Source organism: Cygnus atratus, chromosome 5, assembly GCF_013377495.2.
Source record: "Cygnus atratus isolate AKBS03 ecotype Queensland, Australia chromosome 5, CAtr_DNAZoo_HiC_assembly, whole genome shotgun sequence".
Lineage (NCBI taxonomy): Eukaryota > Metazoa > Chordata > Aves > Anseriformes > Anatidae > Cygnus > Cygnus atratus.
Genome location: NC_066366.1, coordinates 31,971,521 through 31,991,026, shown reverse-complemented (window position 1 = coordinate 31,991,026; position 19,506 = coordinate 31,971,521). Strand labels below are relative to the sequence as shown.

Sequence of the window (19,506 nt, the reverse complement as noted above, 5' to 3'; positions counted from 1 at the left end):
TGGGCAGTGACTTTTTGCCTCGACTTTTTATCTCACTCTTTTCACCTGTCTTCCATGAAAAATATACCGTGCCTCAGGCTTTGAGTACAATTTTTTTAGTATGGTAACATGTAGAAAGTTCCACCATGAGAACAGCTCTAGCTGGGTAGTAACTTACCAAGCGTTTGATTACCCCAGGGTAACCTGTCAGTGCTCAAAAGCTTTACCAGGATGGTGTTTCTAGCAGAAGTTAATTTCCTGTTTCTTCTAGCTGGATCCTAGCATCTTCGGAAGTACCCTGCGATATGCCCTTCCCTGCAGTGAAATGGTGCCTAGGTGTATGTTAGGCAGAGGAGTCCTTCCCTCTGAAGTGAAACTGTTTGCATCTCTTGCATGTCGAATCACAGCAGTGATACTCTATAAAATGGGAAAGCTAGAGAGGATACCAGGAGGCTTCCAGCAACAGGGGAAGCTTTATGCATGACCAAGGAGAGCAAGAAAGAGTAAGAAGTGCTCTATGTATCATGAGATAAAACTGTGTTGTTGTAAAATGTGGCCTGTTAAAATGAAGTTAAACTTCTCACACTTCTAATGTTTTCAACGTAAGGTCATTTAATTCAGTAGTTCTGGAATTTAAATAGCATTTTTGTTTGTGTAATTTTTTGTCCAGCCAGTTCTTTCCTCTGGCTTTATGATGGTGAGCTTTTCCTTTTTTCATCAGGCCCAGGGGAGAATAAAAATAAAAGCTGTGGAAGCAGCTATGCTGCGTGTTCACATCTCCTGTTGGAGCTTCACAGAAGCTCTACTTCTGAGGAGACAGTGTAATTTCAGTATCTTCCAACGTGGTAATTGTTTGTTTTTTTCTTTGCTTGTCCTTCCCTCCCCTATTCCCAATTAGAAGATCTTAATTTCAGTTTCAAGTTCATCTTCTCCTATTCTGTGACCTTGTACAAGTGAGTCACTTGGCTCTTCAGTGGGGAAGCTGGATATGTAGTTCTGGCTTGCTACAGAAATGACTTAAAGGCAAATTGGATGCATCTGCCTTAAGAACGAAATGACTTGTTTTGAACAAATAAAAAAATTAAAAATGGTGGTTCTTGTTCACTGAAACTGGATACTGAAGTGTGAGGAGTTACTGAAAAATTGCTGTCTGTGTGGATAAATGATACTCTTCTAGTGAGATTTTTGTATAGAAGAACTTAAAGTTTCTGGAAGCACACAGACCCACTCAAGAGACATGAAACTAAGCTGCGTCCTGTTCACTGCCAGTGTTTTTAAGTTGTTGAAATACCTATGCTGAAATGCAATGAAGTTTTAACCTTGGTCACAATTTCCACGGATGAGTTCTGTATCTAGACTGCAAGCAGTGTTTGGTGGGGCCTCCCTAGGTCCCGGGCATACGGTGTCTTGGGCAGCAGTGGTAACGTGCAGCTCCTGACTGGCCTCTCAAGTTCAAAGTGGTGTAGTGCTTCCTTGGTAAAGACGGTTCTTTTTCTCTGTGCTCTGCTTGGTCCCAGTACTAAGAAGTCTTGCTTTGTGGGTGGATACTTAAAACCTGGAAGAAGTAAGAATTTTATGGGCTTTTATGCATAGAGAGAAACAGTAATTCCTTAAGGTTCTGCCAGTGCCAGTACCATGCTTCTACATTCAGATGAGAATTTGGTTTACCTCCATGCTGCTCCCTTTGTAACAGGAACTGTCACAGCGTTGTACAGATGTGTAGCTGCTCTGTGAAAAAAGTTGCAAAAAAAACCAGTACTAATAATAAAAGAACTTCTTTCCGAGTACTGAACCCACCAGGTACCAAAGGTGCTTTCATAGGCAGAGACAAACAGCGTCTTTAAATTTAGTCAGTGCTTTGGAAAAGAGATTTTTGAAAGAATGTGTGAGATTGTTCTCTAAGGCTAGTCATTTCTCACCTACCTTCACTCTCCTTGCTCTTCTCTGGTTCAAAAGGTAAGATGTTTTACAAGCATAGAGATCGGTGACTGGGGAGTGTGCACAGCAACATGTAAAAGCAACAATGCTTTTCTGTTCGGATCTGGAACAGCTATAGCTGCTAAACTGAGCATCACCTTTCTTTCTTTCAGCAGTAATATCTTGATACTTCTTCAGTACAGGAGGAGGTGTCAGCTTCTCCAGAAGTGAGTAGTTTAGAAGTTTATAACTCCTTCTACATAGGCCAACACTACTACTGCCAACACTTTGTACAACTCCTCATGACATCATCAGTAGAAGGTGATGGAAGATTTGGGAATATTTGAGAGTGATTTTATGGCAGAGGATGTTGCGTGGCTTCATTCAGTTTAAAAGACTAGAAGATTCTACAGGTAGTAATGTGTGTATATACGTAGACACCATTATATATGTACTCTTTATATATGCACACACACTATATATACTTTACTAAAGGCTACATCCCCAGCATAGCCTTCAGTAAAGGGGAGGGCAAACTGAATTTTTAAAACTGATGCTGTTTTCTATGGCCTCTATCACACAGCCATGGGAGATGATGCGTTACACAAGTTTGTTTTTTAAAAAAAACCTGATAATTTTCTCTGGCAGCATTATTGACAATAGCTGTCACTCTAATGTGGTGTCAATAACTAAGGGAGGCAGTTTTCTTCTTGTTCTTTGCTATATCACATACTGGGATAGTAGGGATCCTGTTCCTCTGTCAAAAAGGAAATGACCAGCAAAGAGTTGCTTCTGGTGATAAATTGAGTCCCTTTCAGTTAACATAGCTGCAGATTTCACAGGTGTAAATTTCATGGCTGATAACTGGAAGGATGCATCATTAATATCATGTTAGTTGTGCTTGTGTGATAATTTAGGTCGTTCTTGTCTTTTATTGTTTTTGTTACAGTGCTGTATCTAGCCTAATCTGTGGCCAGCTGAGTAAGTGCAACACTTTTTCCTTTCTAATAAGAGTTTCTTAGAACAGCAGTGTTACTGTGCAGTATCACTAATGAGTTGCAGATAATAATCAGTACCACGAAAAGCATTTACTAGAGGCCTTCTGCTGGTACAGTATTGCATATTGCCTTTTTTCATGTTCTGCACTCTAGTGTTGGTTTTTTTATTAACTGTTTGCATCAATTTCAGGTAAGTATTCAGTTTAGAGAAGAAGATTGCAGCTCCCCCAAAAGAAAAGACAAAAAGAAGGAAGGAAAGACAGAAGAGAAGAATAGGAGGAGGACGAGATTGGGTAGTTGAGGGAATTGGGTGAAATTGAGTACAGAACGGAGGTATAATTACATTTTCTTACTTCGGAAGGAGAAGGAGTTCTGCATTTTGTAATCAGTGAAGTAGCGTAGACATTATAATACTAAAAACTTTAATAAAACTAATAAAAAATTGCTTGGATAAGGCTTGATTTGTTTGGGGGGAGGATAATCTGGTACTGCACATGGCCACAAGGTTGATATTTAACTCATATCACTGCAGTGGTTCTCTATCTCTGTCTCCACAAAGGATTAGCAAGTTTTCTGTGTCAGGAGAGCATAGAGAAGAAGTACTTTCCAAAGTGTCTTAAATATATGAAATAATTACAGGTCAGCTTTTTGGAAAGAACTGAAATTGCAGTCTTTATCATGCAAGCAGTTTTCTGTCTGACCCAAAGAAGCCTGGTTCTGGGATGTCCTGTCTGGTGCTGTCTTAGGTGTGAGAGGCCATTGCCAAGGTGGTAACTATTTCAACCCATGACAAGATAATGTTAGTTAGTCAGTGTACTGTAGGATGTTGTAAAGGGAGTTAAATCGTATTTGAAAACATAGGTAGGAAAGCTCTGCCCTGTGAAAGCTTTTTATCAGACCAATAGTAAAAGCCTCAATGGCAGATTTTGCCCTTACTGAAATTCACTTTGCACAGTTGCTAGTGGGAGGAATTCCTAGAGGTGACAGTTAAAATAACCACCTGCTTTAGCACTGTTTATTGGCCAGTATAGCTGGAGAGGTTGTTTCTGTAATGGTTCTTAATGTTACAATGTAATCTCTTTTGAGACTGAAGTGAAACTGTTTTGGCCTGAGCTCTATTGCTAAGTAGATACTCATTTTAAAAAACAAAACAAAAACTGTTCCAGGATGCGTGTGAATACAGTGAGGATGACGAGCAGGTGGACATTGAGACCGTGGAGGAGCTTTCAGAGAAGATTAACATTGCCCGTCTGAAGGCCACAGCTGCTAATATCCGACCTTCCAAAGAGAAGTAAGCATCCTTGGAGAGCACTACAGTTCTGTATTTTATTGATGAGCTGACATTGAATGAACCCGTTAACAACAGGTTTAATGTAATGGTAAGATAAAGCACGGATTGCTTCAGGTCTTCCTGAGCACTGGTGCTTTCCAGTGTCTGTGAGGATGGGGCTGCCAGAACTAAGAATAGATTTGAGGTTTTAGCCTTTTTTTTTTCCTTTAATTAATTTGTTCATAAGGATATGTGTCTTATAATGTAAAATATTTGAGTGAATTGCCTCCCTTCCTGCAAAGTGAATGCGAGCAGGGTCACATTGGTTTTAAATGTGATTTTTGCAATCTTCTGTTTTGTTTATTCTTGCTGGTAGTTTTGTTATTTCTAGGCAGGAGTGGTCATTGGCTTAATCCCTGATCCTGTAAAATGAAAGCTTTGACTTTGGGACCACTGCCGCAGCAAAGAAAGCCTTTTCATATTTGTATATAGTCTGCCATGGTTGGATAGCTTGGCTCTTTTTGGTTCTGTTTTTTTTTGTTGTTGCTGCTGCTGCTGCACTTGCATTTATAAGGAGAGAATGCAAAGTAAAAACGTTGTTTACTTAATGTATGTAAAGATGGTCATAGCTCTTTCTCAGTTGTATCAAAAAATGGGGAACATTGTGTCCTTAGTTACTGATGTTTAAAGAGCTTTTTTTGGTAGAAACTTAAAAAAAAATAAATCTGGTTGGTGCTATTATATACCTCCAGATGTTGCAATGTTTTCTCCAAAGATACAGCTCAGCTTTTATTCTTAGAGAGCTACTTTGCTGTTCTTTATAAGTTGTCAAGATCCTTCAGTGAGAAGATTAGATATTTTGTGAAAATAATTCTTTCAAATGTGTATTGTTTTGTTTTCTTCAGACTGCTGAGAAATAATACAAGGAAGCTGTTTTTATGTATTAGCATAGTAATAAATGTGAGGATTTTGGTAGGTTGTTCTTGATGGGGGAGGGATTGTTCTGTCATCTGTATTGAATCTATGTTGGTTTGTTTTGTTGTCTTTTTTTTTAATTAGCTAAAAGTGCTAAAATGATAAAAAGCTAAAACGCTATCCAAAATCGAAGAGAGATGCTTTCTACAATTAACAGTGAGAGGCTGAATTTACTGTTTGACACGTAGTGCAATAGTTTGTTGCTTGCACTGTGGGATAATTTTATAGCTTTCAGAACAGCTGATTTTTTTTTCCAGGATGATGGCATTGAAGCTAGAGTTCGCTTCCTTGAGAAAGCTCAACAGTATCCTGCTTTCGTGTAGTTACAAGGAAAACTTAATTTCAGGGGATAAAAATGAACAATACTAGGCTGGAATATACTTAATGAGGGTAGAGTGTATGAGATGAGTAGTGTTGGGAAAAACTTTTTACCTTTCTTCCAGATACCATGCTCCTAATTCTTCGGATGAAAAATTATCAGAAAATCCTATGAAGGTATATGCTCTCCTCTTTCCTTTTGGTATCACATCTCCATTTTAAAGATAAACTTTCATCTCAAGTGTGACTTTAATGCAATTTATTTATCTTCTGTGTATGTATTATTAAATGCAAGAAACAAATACGTATAGGTGGGGGAAGGGGCTCAGTCCAAATTTTTTTTTTTTTTTAAAAAAAAAAAGGACTGCCACTGGCATCAGTGGGTTTCGTATTCAACTTTATGTACAGGAGGAACATCTACCTCTTACTATTACGTTTTCTGAAGCGTTGTGTTCTTGGTATAAACAACTTCTACAGCACACATAAAATAATGAACAAGTGAGAAATGCTTTCATGTGCCTAAGAAGACAGTATGTAGGTTTATGTAGGCTGCAGCGCTGGGCAAAGGATTTCTGAAAACAGTAGTTTAAATGATAAGCTCTCAGGCAAGTTAAAGACAATGCAGAAGCCTTTCAAACCCAAACTCCTTGCAGTCCTTCTGAAGCTTATGCTGTATTTTCGGGTCGCTTTGAAGCCTGTTTCACTAACTGTCCATGGTAACTAACAGTGATGTAGTTGAAATCAGGTACAGAGCTACTTGCTGGGAGGGCGGGGCGTGAACCTGTTGTACGCCTTGTACATCGGAGCGGGCTGGTACGTATGTTTTTGGCTGAGATAAAGATGGGTTTACAGGATGCTCTGCCTGCCTTGCTTTCTCCTTGTACTCTCTACACTTGAGATTATGGTATGAGGCCCTTCCTTTAAAGGAATCTAACACCCAACAGAAGAGCTGATGCAGTTACAGCCATAATGAGCTCATTCTGCTTGTGAGGGCAAAGTGGGTATCAGGAGCCAGGCTTCAGATTCCTCCTGAGTCCAGCGGGCTCAGAAGTGTTATCACTGGACCTGTGGAGTCTTTCTACTGATTCACTGGGGTTTGGAGCAGACCCAAAATGATGTCAAAAACACATTAAGACTTTTTAAGTAATACTTTGTCATGAAATAAATACCATAATAATACAAAACCTGTAAGAATAATTATGAAATAACAAATCTTCTAACCTGTAGAAATTAGTAATTATTACCTGTCAACCTATGTGAACGTTTAAACAAAGAAACTTGACATCAGAGTCTGTCAACACTTCTGTTTCTTGGTAGATGTCTGTAGCGATCAATATCCATGCCGTCTTTTGTATCTGCAATGTCTGTTGGCCCCTATCTATATGTACCCATGAAATGAAATAGAAACGAAAGCAGTTTAACTCCAGGGAAAAAATATGTGTGTCCTGTATTTGATGAAGTCATTTCACTTACTAGTAGACTTTTTGACAAAACAAAAACATTGGGCTCAAATGTGTGATTTTGGTGTAATACTGTGGCTTAACTAAGTAGTCTTGCATTGCAAAAACTGAAAGCTCATGAATAGAAAGGGCTGCTCATGATCTTTTCTTTTAGGGTTGATGTGATTATGTTGGTCATTTCTTGTTGGTCAGCATTTCATGCTTCTTGCTTGTGCTTCTGACACCAAGCTTTCATGAAGACCATAGCTGAATAGCACGACATGAAATCTTCAGGTGTCTGTTGAAACATTGCAAATCAAGCATGTGTTTGAATATTGTGTGCTGTTAGATTACGTGTTCTTTAACCTGGTTAATATGGTTGCTTCTCCAGCAGAATCCTCAAATCTGGAGCAGAAAGCAGAAGACAGAGGAAGAAGCCTTTGCTCATTACCGCCAGACACACACAGCAAATGAACGCCGGCGACGTAATGAAATGAGAGATCTCTTTGACAAGTTGAAGAGAGCTCTGGGGTTGCACAATCTTCCCAAGGTCTCCAAATGCTACATTCTTAAGCAAGTAAGTATTTTGAGTTTGTCTAGGACCTCCTAGTTCGTCCATGCAAGCCTCCTGGCATTTTTGCCCAACTTCCTCTTTGTTAGACTGCTCTTGAGCTTGGAGGGGGTGATCCCCGAATATTAACCAGCTTTCCTGGGTCCTCTACCCTCCTGGGCCTTATCCTATGGGACTCTTCCAAGAGGCTAAAGTCTGCTCTCCTGAAGTCCAGGGTTGTGAACTTGCTTTTCACCCTCCTCCTGCGATCGGGATCCTGAACACCACCACCTCATGGTCATGGCAGCCAAGGCTGCATTTGACCTTCACATTCCCAACAAGCTCCTTGTTGGGGAGTATGAGCTCCAGCGCAGCACGCCCCTTTGTTGGCTCCTCTGTCACTTGGAGAAGGAAGTTACCCCTTAGTGTACAGACCCTTAAGAGAGGCACTGCTGCATGTTGGGTTCCTAGAAAGGGGGCTGGGGAATTTCTTCATAATTGTGCCTTTGTAGGAACTTCCTTACCTACATGCAAATGCTGGAGGTGTAGACACCACTTAAACCCCATTTCGTGATCCCTTCCCATCACCCCACATCCTTTGTTCAGCAGCCCTGTCCATCACTCACAGGGCTGCTGGTTACTCGCTGTTTACCCCATCATTCCCAGTTTAAAGCCCTCCTTATTAGCTCAGCCATTCTGCTGGCAAAAATATATGTGTTCCCCTTAGTGAGGCGGATCCTGTCTATTCCAAGCATCTGCTGATCCGCAAACAGGGTTCCATGGTCATAGAAGCCAAAACCCTTTTGCTAGCACCGGTTCTGAAGGCAGTTACTGATTTGTACCATCAGTGCTCTCCTCCTCACAACCTTTCTGCTTACTGGCAAGATTGAAGAGAACTCCACCTGGGTTCCCGTACCCTTGACTGCTGCCCCCAGAGCTCTGCAGTCACTTCTCATACTGTCCAGGTTTCCCCTAGCAGCATCGTGTGTACCCACATGGAGTTAGGAGCAGGGGGTATTAGTCAGAGGGCTGGACCAGCTTCGGCAGTTGCTCCACAGTATTCTGGATTTGTGCCCCCAGTCAGAAGTCACCAGCTTCCATCCTGTCCTCTCTCCAGCAGTTACATCAACACTCTAGGGGTAGACGCTGCCAGCTTCTCTCCTTCAGCTGGGGTTAGAGGCTCTTCAAATTGTTGTCACAGGGAAGAGGCTGTCATCTCCCTTTCACCTTCTGTGATGCTGCGCAGCCTGCAGTAGTCAAAGCTGGTCTGAAGTCTTCGAGTGAGTCTGTGATATTCAGTAGAGAACTTCAGACGCCTTTACAGGACTGTAGAATAAAACAACACATGAAACAACTTGTATTCTCAAAAGCTTAATCTTGGTGTCACAGATGCATGTGTTCAGATTAGCCCTCTCCTTGTATCCTTTGTGAATTTATCCATGGAAGTTTACGTCTTAATTCCCCAGTGTTTTACTGTGTAGATCCAGGCAATTTTGAAATATGCAGAAAACATCTTGTTTAATGCAGGAGAAGATAACATTTCATTAAGTATTATACTGACATATATAAAATACTTAATTGTAAAGATGCAAATAACAGGAAATAAAACATTAGTTGTAGATGTATAATTATGCTTATCAGCTGTACCTTAAAATTGTGGGATAAAAGTTCTTTTTTTCTTAAAAATGGCAGAACTTTGGAGGAAGGATAACCAAGATGTTTATCACTTTTCAGCTTGTGTTTAGGGAAAGCTGTCTTTACGTGGTCTACTTTTCACATCCTTTCTATAAGTCTTACTTTCTCATGATAATGAAAATAAATTTCATAAAGGTTTCTTGGAAGGAAAAATATTTTATTATTTTGTGTATTGTTGGTTTATAAATTATTTCCCTGACATTTTTTTAGGCATTTGATGAAATTCAGGGATTGACTGATCAGGCAGATAAACTTACTGGACAGAAGAACTTACTGGCACGTAAACAGGATACTTTGATTCGGAAAGTATCCACGCTTTCAGGTGAGACTGTTTTTTGGTTACAAACTAGGTAGAATAATGAAAGAAAAAGGCTTTCAAGGGTAGGAGAGAGTAATTTTCTGTGGGTCTGGGTGAGTCATTAATGTTCACTTAAAATTTAGACTCTTGACGCCAGATGAAGACCTGCCAGGCTCTGACTCAGCGATACACTCATGCTGATAAGAAATGCTTTTATTTTCCTTTATGCCTAAAGGAAGCATAGAATGATCTCGGTGCTGCAAGCCACAGGCTTGGGTTCCTGTGTACTGGATGTGCTTCGGTGGGGGAAAAAAAAATGATTACATCGTTGGTCACTTCCTTAAACAGCTTTTCTGCTCAGTGCTTCAAAAGTATACACAGTAAGGTTCTTGATACGTTCCAAAACCTCTGACTCTGTGATGAACTTTGCAAATAATTGTGCGCTGTTTTTCTGAAAAATAGGGCCATTAGTGTCCAGATGTAGGAGGCAACTCTGTCCATAAAACAGAATTGCGATGTATTCTGAGCTCCTGCTCATGGAGGGATTTGAAGACCCATGTGACATTTATTTTGTCTTTCTGGGAGGTTAGTTAAAGGTAAACTTAGTTAAAGATAGGCTGTCATCTTAGAGCCTAAACTCTAAGTAGGAAACAAGTCAATGTAGCTATTTCAACTTCAGTCATAACAAAATTGTGAGCATCTACAGAAAACATACAATTTGTAAAATCTTGTTCTGATACAAAAATGGTGACGTTAAATAATGGCAAACTGTATGCAAGTTTTCCTTTAAAAGTAATTGGAGTAACAGGGCTCATCAGTCCAAGAAAATTCATACAGCATGAAAGTAACATTTTGTCTGGTAATAATACTTAGCATTAGGAAAGATGTGAGTTTTTTTTCCACAGCTGTGGGTATTTTCACATGGTGAACTGCAACTAGTTCAATAAGAACTAGTGCTCTTCTAAGCTGATTTTTGGTTATCAAAGTTGCAGTTAAGTTCTTCAATGCATGGATGTTTTTGAAGGGAAAAAATGTCTTGGAATAAATACATAAATTTTTTTTTAAAGTATGCTATTTACTGGACGGGGCTGTCTAATGTAAAGTAGTTGGATGGTGTCAATGTGAGAAATTTTCAGTTCTGTCATCAGCTCTTTAGCTTTGAAGATAGGTTAATACTGATTAATGCCAGTACGATGATCCTTGTGGGTCCCTTCCAACTCGGGATATTCTATGATTCTTTGATAATTTTTTTGTAGGGAAGACAGAAGAGGTTGTCCTAAAGAAGCTAGAATATATGTACGCCAAACAAAAAGCCATAGAAGCACAAAAAAAGAAGAAACAAGTTCAGCCAGCAGAATCTGTTGTAACCTCAACTGCTACCACACAGCAAGAAGCGTCTTCTCTTCCATCCAGAGACCTGGGCAAAGTGGCTATGACAAACAGAAGAGGCAAGCCATTGATACTTGCCAGAAAAGGAAGCCATGCCACAGGTGGGCTAAAAATGATGTACCTTTCACATAAAGGGGAAACAGACATTGCAGCAGCATCCCATGGGAGGGCAAAACAGTTAGACTGCTTCTGCAGGTAGCTTACTTCTTGAAGCAGAATTAGGACAGAAATTAGCAGAAAAGGACCAGAAAGTGTCTACCCAAGAGGTATGGAAAACATTTGCTTTCAGTACATACGAGGCTAGCACCACTGAGGTCTTCAGATGAACGTGACTTTCAGAATGATGAAAAATAAGTTGCTATTTAGTTGTTCTTCAGCCTCACGGAGTTTCACTGCAATCCTGTAGGAATTGGTAGTTCTTTACTGCTGACTCAAAGCCAGAAGCTCAACCCCGAAAATACTGGAGTTGCTGGAATAGATTTAGCTAGTTATAGAGGTGGAAGAAGACTTGCTTTTAAATTAAATGACAGAATTGTCAGACACTTAAGAATTTTTTGGTGCTGGGAATTCGCAGAGAAGTAATTGATGTTTACAGAGGCTTTCTCACCTAGGAAGACACAAAACAATTGCAGAAATCCAACCTTTCATATTATTACCACTATAATACTCTGTAACAATCTGGTGATGTTGCTTTGTTTTGGTAATCATAGATCTTGAAGTGGTCTTCAGCTCGTATAAACAACTGATTGTTTTGGTTTCCCAAGCCTTGTTTTTTTCCAGTCCAGGGGAAGTTTGGCATCAGAATTTGGATGTGGTGTGAGAACTTCTTTCCATTCTTTTGACTGAACAAAGTCCCCCTGTAATTTCACCAAGACTGCTGTGATATTTGATCAGGTTGCCACTCCAAAGGGTTAAGATTATATTATGGTGCATGAAAAGGCAGTACAGTTTGGTTCTAGCTGCATAGATCAGGTTCCTGAGGCCTGTGTAGCTTCCGTAGCAGCTTTCATATCTGGGGCTTGCAAACCTTCTAATTGGAGCTCCTTGCACACCTGCGCTTGACAGTGGATTGCGGGATGTTGTTTTCCATCAAGGGTGCTATGCCAAAACAAATTGCTGATCTACATGTTTCTTTTTTACAGAGGACACCTCCTCCTCTCTTACACTGACTGCTGCAAGCCTAGTGATGACTCCACAGGGGCAGGTGCTTACGCTGAAGAGCCCACTGGTACCAGGGCAGGTAGCAGCTGTTCCTTCCACACTCCTGCAGGCTGAGTTAAAGCCTCGAGCTGCCAACACCACCATGACAGCACAGCCAGGTATGATCATTGAGAACATGCTAATGAAAATACCAGGCTATTCACTAATGTTTACAGTTTACAAAGTAACTTGTTCTTTAGTTTTTCTTTTAATTTTTCATTCTTTGAAACCTAGTGAGGTAGAACCTCATTGATAAAAGAAACTTGAAACAATTAAGTCAAATGGCCAGTTTATCAACAAGTAAGTAAAATCTGTTTGATTTTTACTATTCCCAAACTAGGGAGGTGGGAACCCTAAAGAAAGTTGAGGCAGGAGGAAGAACATAGGGAAGATCTCTTAATTATCTAACCACTTTGTATTTCTATTTTTTACCACTTTCAGGTGGTATTACAGTGTAAAGTCTTGCATAGAATTGTAAGGCTTTTATTTCCAAGCTTGACTGAGTGTCTGAAAGGATCTTGTTTCCACCCCACCCCCCTCCCCCTTTTTTTGGATAAGGTATTGCTTCTGTGATGATTCAGCTGCCAGGATCAACAGTTCCTGTCCAAGTAAAGGGAATCATTACCAACTCTACCATTCCTATTACATTGTCAGCTGTTGCTGGAAACCCAGTGCCCTCAACAGTAGTGTCAGCTACAGAGCCCCATTCAGGTAGGCTCTTCGTGTTTTTTTTGTGAATCTTTTTGCTTTTACGTAGGGAAGGTTGCCCTTGCAAAAAATGAGGTTAAACTGTTTTTTTCATTAGGAAGTAATGGTAGGTGTCATTGTCTGGGTTTTCAAAGAAAATCGCTATTCAATGTTTTGAATAGATCAGAGGGGCTTTAAGGGTCCGAATATAAAGCCAATCCTCCTTGCCCTCAACAGAATAGGAGGAAGCGTAGCCTGCAATGTGTGCATGGTCTCATGCATCCCAGTGAGGAAGCTGCAGTAAAAAATAGTAGAGGGGCTGTTAAAAATGTTTGTCTGTTAGATCCAGGCTCTTTCTCTGGCGCAATCCCTTCCCATACCATGCTGCCCCTGCTGCCAGTCGGAGGTTGCCTCTGAGAGCAAAGATGTTTTTCAAGACCAAGTACTGTATGTTGGGTCTAGGTGTGGAGTGGTTCCTGCCAGTGTTGTGCTTGCTGCTCGTCATCTCTTGTGTTAGAACAAAGCCATTCATTTTCTGCTTCATTGTAGTCATTTCAGTGTAATGAATTGTTGAGAAAAATGAAAGTTAACTTTAGATTTGGGGCTGGGGAAAAATCTGAGTGTTACAAATGAGAAACTGATGTGAGACAAAAGTAAATAACGTGGTAGTCCATGAAATGCCACTGTACTATTGTGCACAAAAACAGTATTTCAAAACAGCAGTGTGGAAGTAAACTGAGAAAACGGTGAGGGAGAAAATTACCATTGTTTTCCTTTGTGAATCACTGTAGGAGTTGTAGGCATTACAGTTCCTTTCATTTATGCCAGCCTGCTGAAGAAAGGGACTGGTCAAGTGTGGTGGTGGTTGGGTTGTTTTTTGTTTGTTTTTTAGGTTAAAAATTAAGCTATTAATATTTCAAGGCTTGACTTGACCAAAACTGTGCAAGTGGTTTAAATTGTGAATAGCAGCTTATTTGAGGAAGACATGAAAAGTGAGTAAATTAAATATAATTAGGAATTATCTTGTAGTTGGCATGGATTCTGATGGATTGTGCTTTGTTCGGTTTTTCAGAAAGCGAAGATTCATTCATGATGCCAAGGATCGTTAATGTAACATCACTGGCAGCTGAAGGAAGTATGAATCTAAACCCAAACAGAAACAAAAATTCTAATACAACGACAGCTGCAGCTACTCAGGCTTCTGAGAAATCCTTGGTAGTAGCACCTCTTGAAAGTAGGAAGAGTGATAGCATCCTTTCGGAAGAAAAGGCCAAACAGTGTCCTGGAGACAGCGGAGGAGATGGAAGAAGTACCACAGGTACCGCCAAAGGTTTCTTTGAAAATAAAGATGGTTTTCCACAGATCCGGAACGTGTCCTGTACAAAGGAACGTCCAGAGTCCTTTGGCAAAAAGCTCTGCATTGGTGAGTTTGTAGGAAGCCAAGCCAGGAAGAAAGACAGCGATCCTGGAGGAGAGAGATTAAAAATGAAAGAATTGCCATTCCGCAAGCTGCAGCTCAAAGATTCGAGGATAGAAATGGAACTGAGGAAGGTAGCTTCTGCAATGGAGGAGGCAGAACTGGATACAGGTGAGTTACTGAGCAGCATTGAGGAGAGTGATGACACTGATGAGACCCTCACTTCTCTGCTCAATGAGATCGCTTTCCTCAATCAGCAATTGAATGATGATGCTTCAGGTATGTCGGAGCTGCCCAGCACCCTCAACTCAGATTTCTCCCATGGAGATGCAGAAGGTCGCCGGGGAACAGCCAGTGATCTCTCCACCGCGGATGGTTCTTCCTTCCAGTTTGGCCATTTGGGAGGCAGTTTTAAGGACCTTTCCGAAGTTCCAGAGGGTGGTGGCTCTTTAAGTCCTCTCCTGCTGCACCTGGAAGATGATGATATTACCGATGGAGACAAGAACTCTGGGGAGCCTTCATCCGAAGCAGATGTTCTAAAGATAGTAATAGGTGCTGAAATGAAGGATCCGCTTCCCAATCTGTCCATAACCAGCGGTGGGAACGGCAAAACTGCAGAGAGCACCAGTGTGACTCCACCGGTTTTGCAAATGAAAACGAATCCAGAAGCTAGTAATGCTGACACTTTGTGGAGGCCCATGCCCAAGCTGGCACCACTTGGCTTAAAAGTGGCGAGTCTGCCAGTGGACTCAGAAGGGCAGAGTACTAAAGTGATGCCCTTATTGGCACCTATAGTTGCAAAACTGGCACCCACTGGGGTAAAAACTTCATCTGCAACTGTTCAAGAAGGACAGGATAGCAAAGTAATGCCCGCATTAGCACCCGTGGGCACAAAGTTTAGTAGTACTGGGACCTTACCTTCAAATTCAGCAGGCAAATAAATGTGTGTATATTTTATCAGACTGGAATGGAGATCTGGAGCCAGTGTGAACCAGTGTCTGCGTTTGGCAACCTCCCTTGTCTGCAACGCTTTGTTTTCTGTATGGCATCAGCACTCTGTTCATCCAAGGGCAGGCCCCAAATTGAGAAATAAGTGCTATGAAACTTTAAGCATGTTGACATATTTTTACCTCACCATTGTATTCTGGGTATTCTCCTTCTCCTTCACAAAACGTGGAAGATGATATATCTATAACCATTGCTGGGCACATGGTATCCTTCCAAAATTGGGTCCTTCATGGAAATAGTTTGTAAAAGGACTGAGAAGCCTAGGCTATTGACAGATATTTATTTTTTCCCAGTAGAGGCAGCTGTCTGTTGTTGAGGGAAAAAATATGGTTCATTTGGTTTTGTACCAGGCAAACTATCTATGCAGAAACGGGATTGTTTCACATGTGCTGTTTCTAAAGTTTTGCAGAATATGATGAATGTGCAGAAATGAGATGGCAATTACTCTCAAATATGTTACCTAGAGCACAGAAGGGAAACTGGAGATTGTGCAGAGGGCTGAAGTGAAAAGCTTCTGTTCTTTGGTGCTAGATAGTTCTCTGGCAGACTCCTTTTAGGAGCTTATGCCCAGAATATTGTCATAAACATCTAGAACTCTCACTGTATAGGGGAGATGATATTTCCCAATGCAATTAGGATAGTGTGTGAACTTTAAAACAAGTAAACAGAAAACAAACATACAGAAAATCCCCCCACCGCTTTCACCTCACGGCCCTATACAAATAACCCCTCCTTTGATGGTTAGGGCATCCGTAAGGGAGAATCTCAGAGAGTAGAAAAAAAACGTGGGCACCCCTTTGCTACATCTTTGAATACACTGCTGAAGTAGCTTGAGTGTTTTCCCAGTTCTCTTCCTCATTCCTCCTGTCATTTCTCAAGATGTATTTGGTGGATAGGATGTTAATAGAAAGCGTTGTTTCATAAAAATACAGAACACTTTCAGACTGTTGTAGCCTAAAATAAACGAGCAAGGTGTATATGTGAATGTATATATGAAAATATGTGTATATCTTTCCAAACCTTCCATTTCTTTATAAATTCAGGAAAGGTACTCAGAGGTTTCTCACTGCGTTTGCACAAGATGTGTATAGCAAAAAAAAAAAAAAAAGTCAACAAAAATGCTCATTACCAGGGAAATAGGGCAGTATTGAATCACAAGATGTATTTTTTATTCTTCTCTGCCACTGCTTACTCAATAACCTGTAGATGCTCTTCACTGTTCAGCTGTTGGATGTGAAGTGCCTGCAGACTGTAAAGATATTTATATTTTTGTACACAGTTTTTGTTTTCATAGTTTTCTTGACAAATTTTCAGCCTAAGAGAGATGATTTGTTAATGAGTGTATACACAATCTTTTCCTATCAAGTTTGTAAATAGGAGTTACGGTGCGCTTGAGGGGCTTCTTCACTGCTCCTAAAGGGTAAAAACCATGGCCATGAAAACGATACAGAAACTGCGAAGTAGATGGTGCGTTTTGCTTTATGTTTAGGAATGTAATCCCATCTTACTGTCCCAGCAACAGCAGCTGGGGTTCCCCCTCAAGATTCCCGATCTTTGGTGATGCAGGAATTCTAATTGCAGGAATTTCATCTGTCCAGCACTGAGGTTGTGCACGTGCTGAGCGATGTTCTTCCACAGTTAGGTAGCAGTGTTTGCTGTACACGCCGTGCAACCCTATGCCCTATTCAGTGAGCTGCAACTTCTGGATCCGTGTCGAGGTTAGGTCCACCAGGGATATGTATTCTTTGGGTGTTGCCTTGTCTTTTTAATGATTTTTTGTTTTTAATTATGCTGCAGAGGAGAGAAGCCCCTATAGTTAAGTATGCAGGAAGTTACTCCAGAGTCTACGTGTAAAAGGTGTCTTCACCTTGCCACTCTAACTGGTGTCTTTTAAAGCAGTTACGTATAACTTACTGCTGTTTGCATATTTGCTATTTAAATATTTGATACAAGCCGTATATTAATTCTTTGGAAGAGAGAATATAGGTCAGCCTGAGAGTCATGCAGGGTCTTACCATTGTCACTGAATGCCTTAGAAAAGGGAATTAGCATGTAAAGATGTATGTATGCATATTTTGCTTATCATTAAAGGATTTTAACTCATTTTAAATCAGTGGGAGTCTGGAGTAACTATATTAGTTCAGTAGCATTATATTAGACTTAAATTTATTTACCTGGGAATTGGGTTCTGAGCATTTCTAATAGGCTGAAGTTGCTTTTTTTTTTTTTAATTTACCTATGGCAGTTTGCTTTGCCAAGAGTTTTTATGCCCCCTGTGTGTGAAACAGCAACCAAAATTGTGCTGTGATTCCTTTCAAATCCCTAATCACTGACTTCTCTTTCTGCACCTCATCCTTTAATGGTCCCAGGTGGCTAATTTTAATTACAGAATTGTGCTAATCAGTGTCTGAATACTTTTTAAAAGGCGTGTGCTTTGCACACTTCTGTAGGACAGAAAGCTGTAGCATGAAAGCTGTTCAAATGTTATCTAAGATACCTGCTCTGCTATTGCGGATGTTTTGTCCATTATCAATGTAATGGAAAATACTTGGATGTTTTTACTGCTTGGCAGGGGGGAGTAAGGACTTTTTATTGCAATAAAAATGAGTTGTGAAAAGATGACAGTAAAAAGTTTTTGGTTCCTGAATGTGATTACTGAATGAACTAAGACCCCAAATTTGGCTGCAAAAGGTGCAGTTGGTGCAGTTCCCAGAAGGTTAGATGATGGCTTCTACCAGGCAACAAAGCATGTTCGAAATGCTCTCAGCTTCTGCTTCTCCTTGTTCCACCATCTCCTGGCTGCAGCTTAATATTTTGCTAAGAATTTAAATGACGACTTCCCCGTCTTTTTTCTTTTTTTTTTTTTTTTAACTCTTCCCTCATGTTCCCATTGGTTTGGAATAAACCTTTTAACAATGACGTATGCTGTCTTTGAGGCAATAATGCAAGAATGTGACATGTAATGAAAAAAGATTTTAGAATCAGGAGAAGGAAGCCCCTGCAAGGCGCACATTCTCACTCTAGACCAAGAGACCTGGAGATTTTCTTTGTTTTTTTACACATCTGTAAATAGACTGGAATGTTTTTAAGAATATAATGAAATGTCAGATTTAGCTTTTTTCCTTTTATATATTAAAATATATCTTTCCCTCTTTTCTGCTTTTGAAAAATTGATATTTTTGTAGAAATCTAACAGTACAAGACTCTTAAATAACTGTATGTGAGGGACAAAGTGTAAAACTAAAATAAACCAATCAAGCTGAACTAGAAACTGGCTTTGAAAGTTTATTACAGGGAGGGAGAGGGAGGAGAAGTTACGTGGTGGTGCTGTTGGTGGCATGTAGTGCTGTACCTGAGCACATGACAAATGTACACTCTGAGGCAGAATTTTTGGTAACACAAGCGTTGGTTTCTTGGTTCAAGTAATCTGACAGCTCAGAGGAGATGAGTCTTTTGATTTAGCCTTCAGCAGTATGCAGGACATATTGGAGGTCGTAAAGAAGGATTTTGACTTATCAAATGCACGAAAGTTAACGAAGGGACTTTTCACCAAAATGCAGGTGAAAAGCAGGAAGCCTGCTTATGGAGTCAATGGGGTTAACATATGGTCATGGCATAAAAGAAAAAATATCTCAAAGATTGTCTCCATAAAATCACCCTCCATGTTCCCTCCCTAACCCCAAATACAGATTAATCTTTTGTATCTGTTTCCTTTAGAGATGTTGTACAACACAGCTGTCCTCATGGGAACGAGCCCGAAGATCTGTCCCCAAGTGAAGTATCAGAGGAGATCTTTTAGAAGAAATAGATGAAATGCCTGCTACAAATCAGCACCTATCGCTGCTATTGCTTAACTTCCAAATTCTGTTAAATGGGAGATAACATGCTTGATCCATGTTCTTTTTAAAATAAATATATATATATATTTAACTTCTACAGAGGAGCAAGTTTGACTTACAGACCTGAGAAAATGCAAAATACAATGAAGCGAACAATTACGCTTGAGGGTACATGATGGACTGGGGAAAAGGTGACGCAGATTTTTTTTTATTTTTAAAGATGAACAGATCTCATGGGAAAATTAATTTTAAAAAATGTTGTTATAGTGTATATGTACACTATATATATTCATATATATACTATATAAATGGTATATATATATACTATATATATTTATACATAGTCTATATATATATATATATATATATACACACACACACACTGGTTATATGTTTATGTATATATATATGTCTTCACCAAGATCTTTCTATGGCTCCTTTTTTCTGGAAGGGGGTAGGGTTATTTTTTGGAATAGAAAGGAAAGTAAGCATAAGATTTATCCCATCGTGTTTGCAATGGAAAGAAC

The 19,506-nt window shown here is 40.0% G+C and overlaps 1 protein-coding gene across 10 annotated transcripts in view; it reads left to right on the top strand.

The window, feature by feature from the left end:
• The window catches only part of MGA (MAX dimerization protein MGA), a 65,019-nt gene extending 46,608 nt beyond the window's left edge, over positions 1-18,411 (top strand). For 3 of the 10 annotated variants that reach the window (XM_050711317.1, XM_050711314.1, XM_035539386.2), the window contains 8 exons: positions 4,061-4,185; positions 5,583-5,634; positions 7,288-7,473; positions 9,352-9,463; positions 10,696-10,929; positions 11,971-12,147; positions 12,587-12,739; positions 13,788-18,411. In XM_050711317.1, coding sequence (XP_050567274.1) covers positions 4,061-4,185; positions 5,583-5,634; positions 7,288-7,473; positions 9,352-9,463; positions 10,696-10,929; positions 11,971-12,147; positions 12,587-12,739; positions 13,788-15,073 — 2,325 coding nt within the window. In that variant the 3' untranslated portion in view covers positions 15,074-18,411. The remainder of the gene's footprint in view (positions 1-4,060; positions 4,186-5,582; positions 5,635-7,287; positions 7,474-9,351; positions 9,464-10,695; positions 10,930-11,970; positions 12,148-12,586; positions 12,740-13,787) is intronic. The other 7 variants (XM_050711318.1, XM_050711316.1, XM_035539389.2 and 4 more) reach the window with 4 other exon arrangements.
• The last annotated feature ends 1,095 nt before the right edge of the window (positions 18,412-19,506 follow it).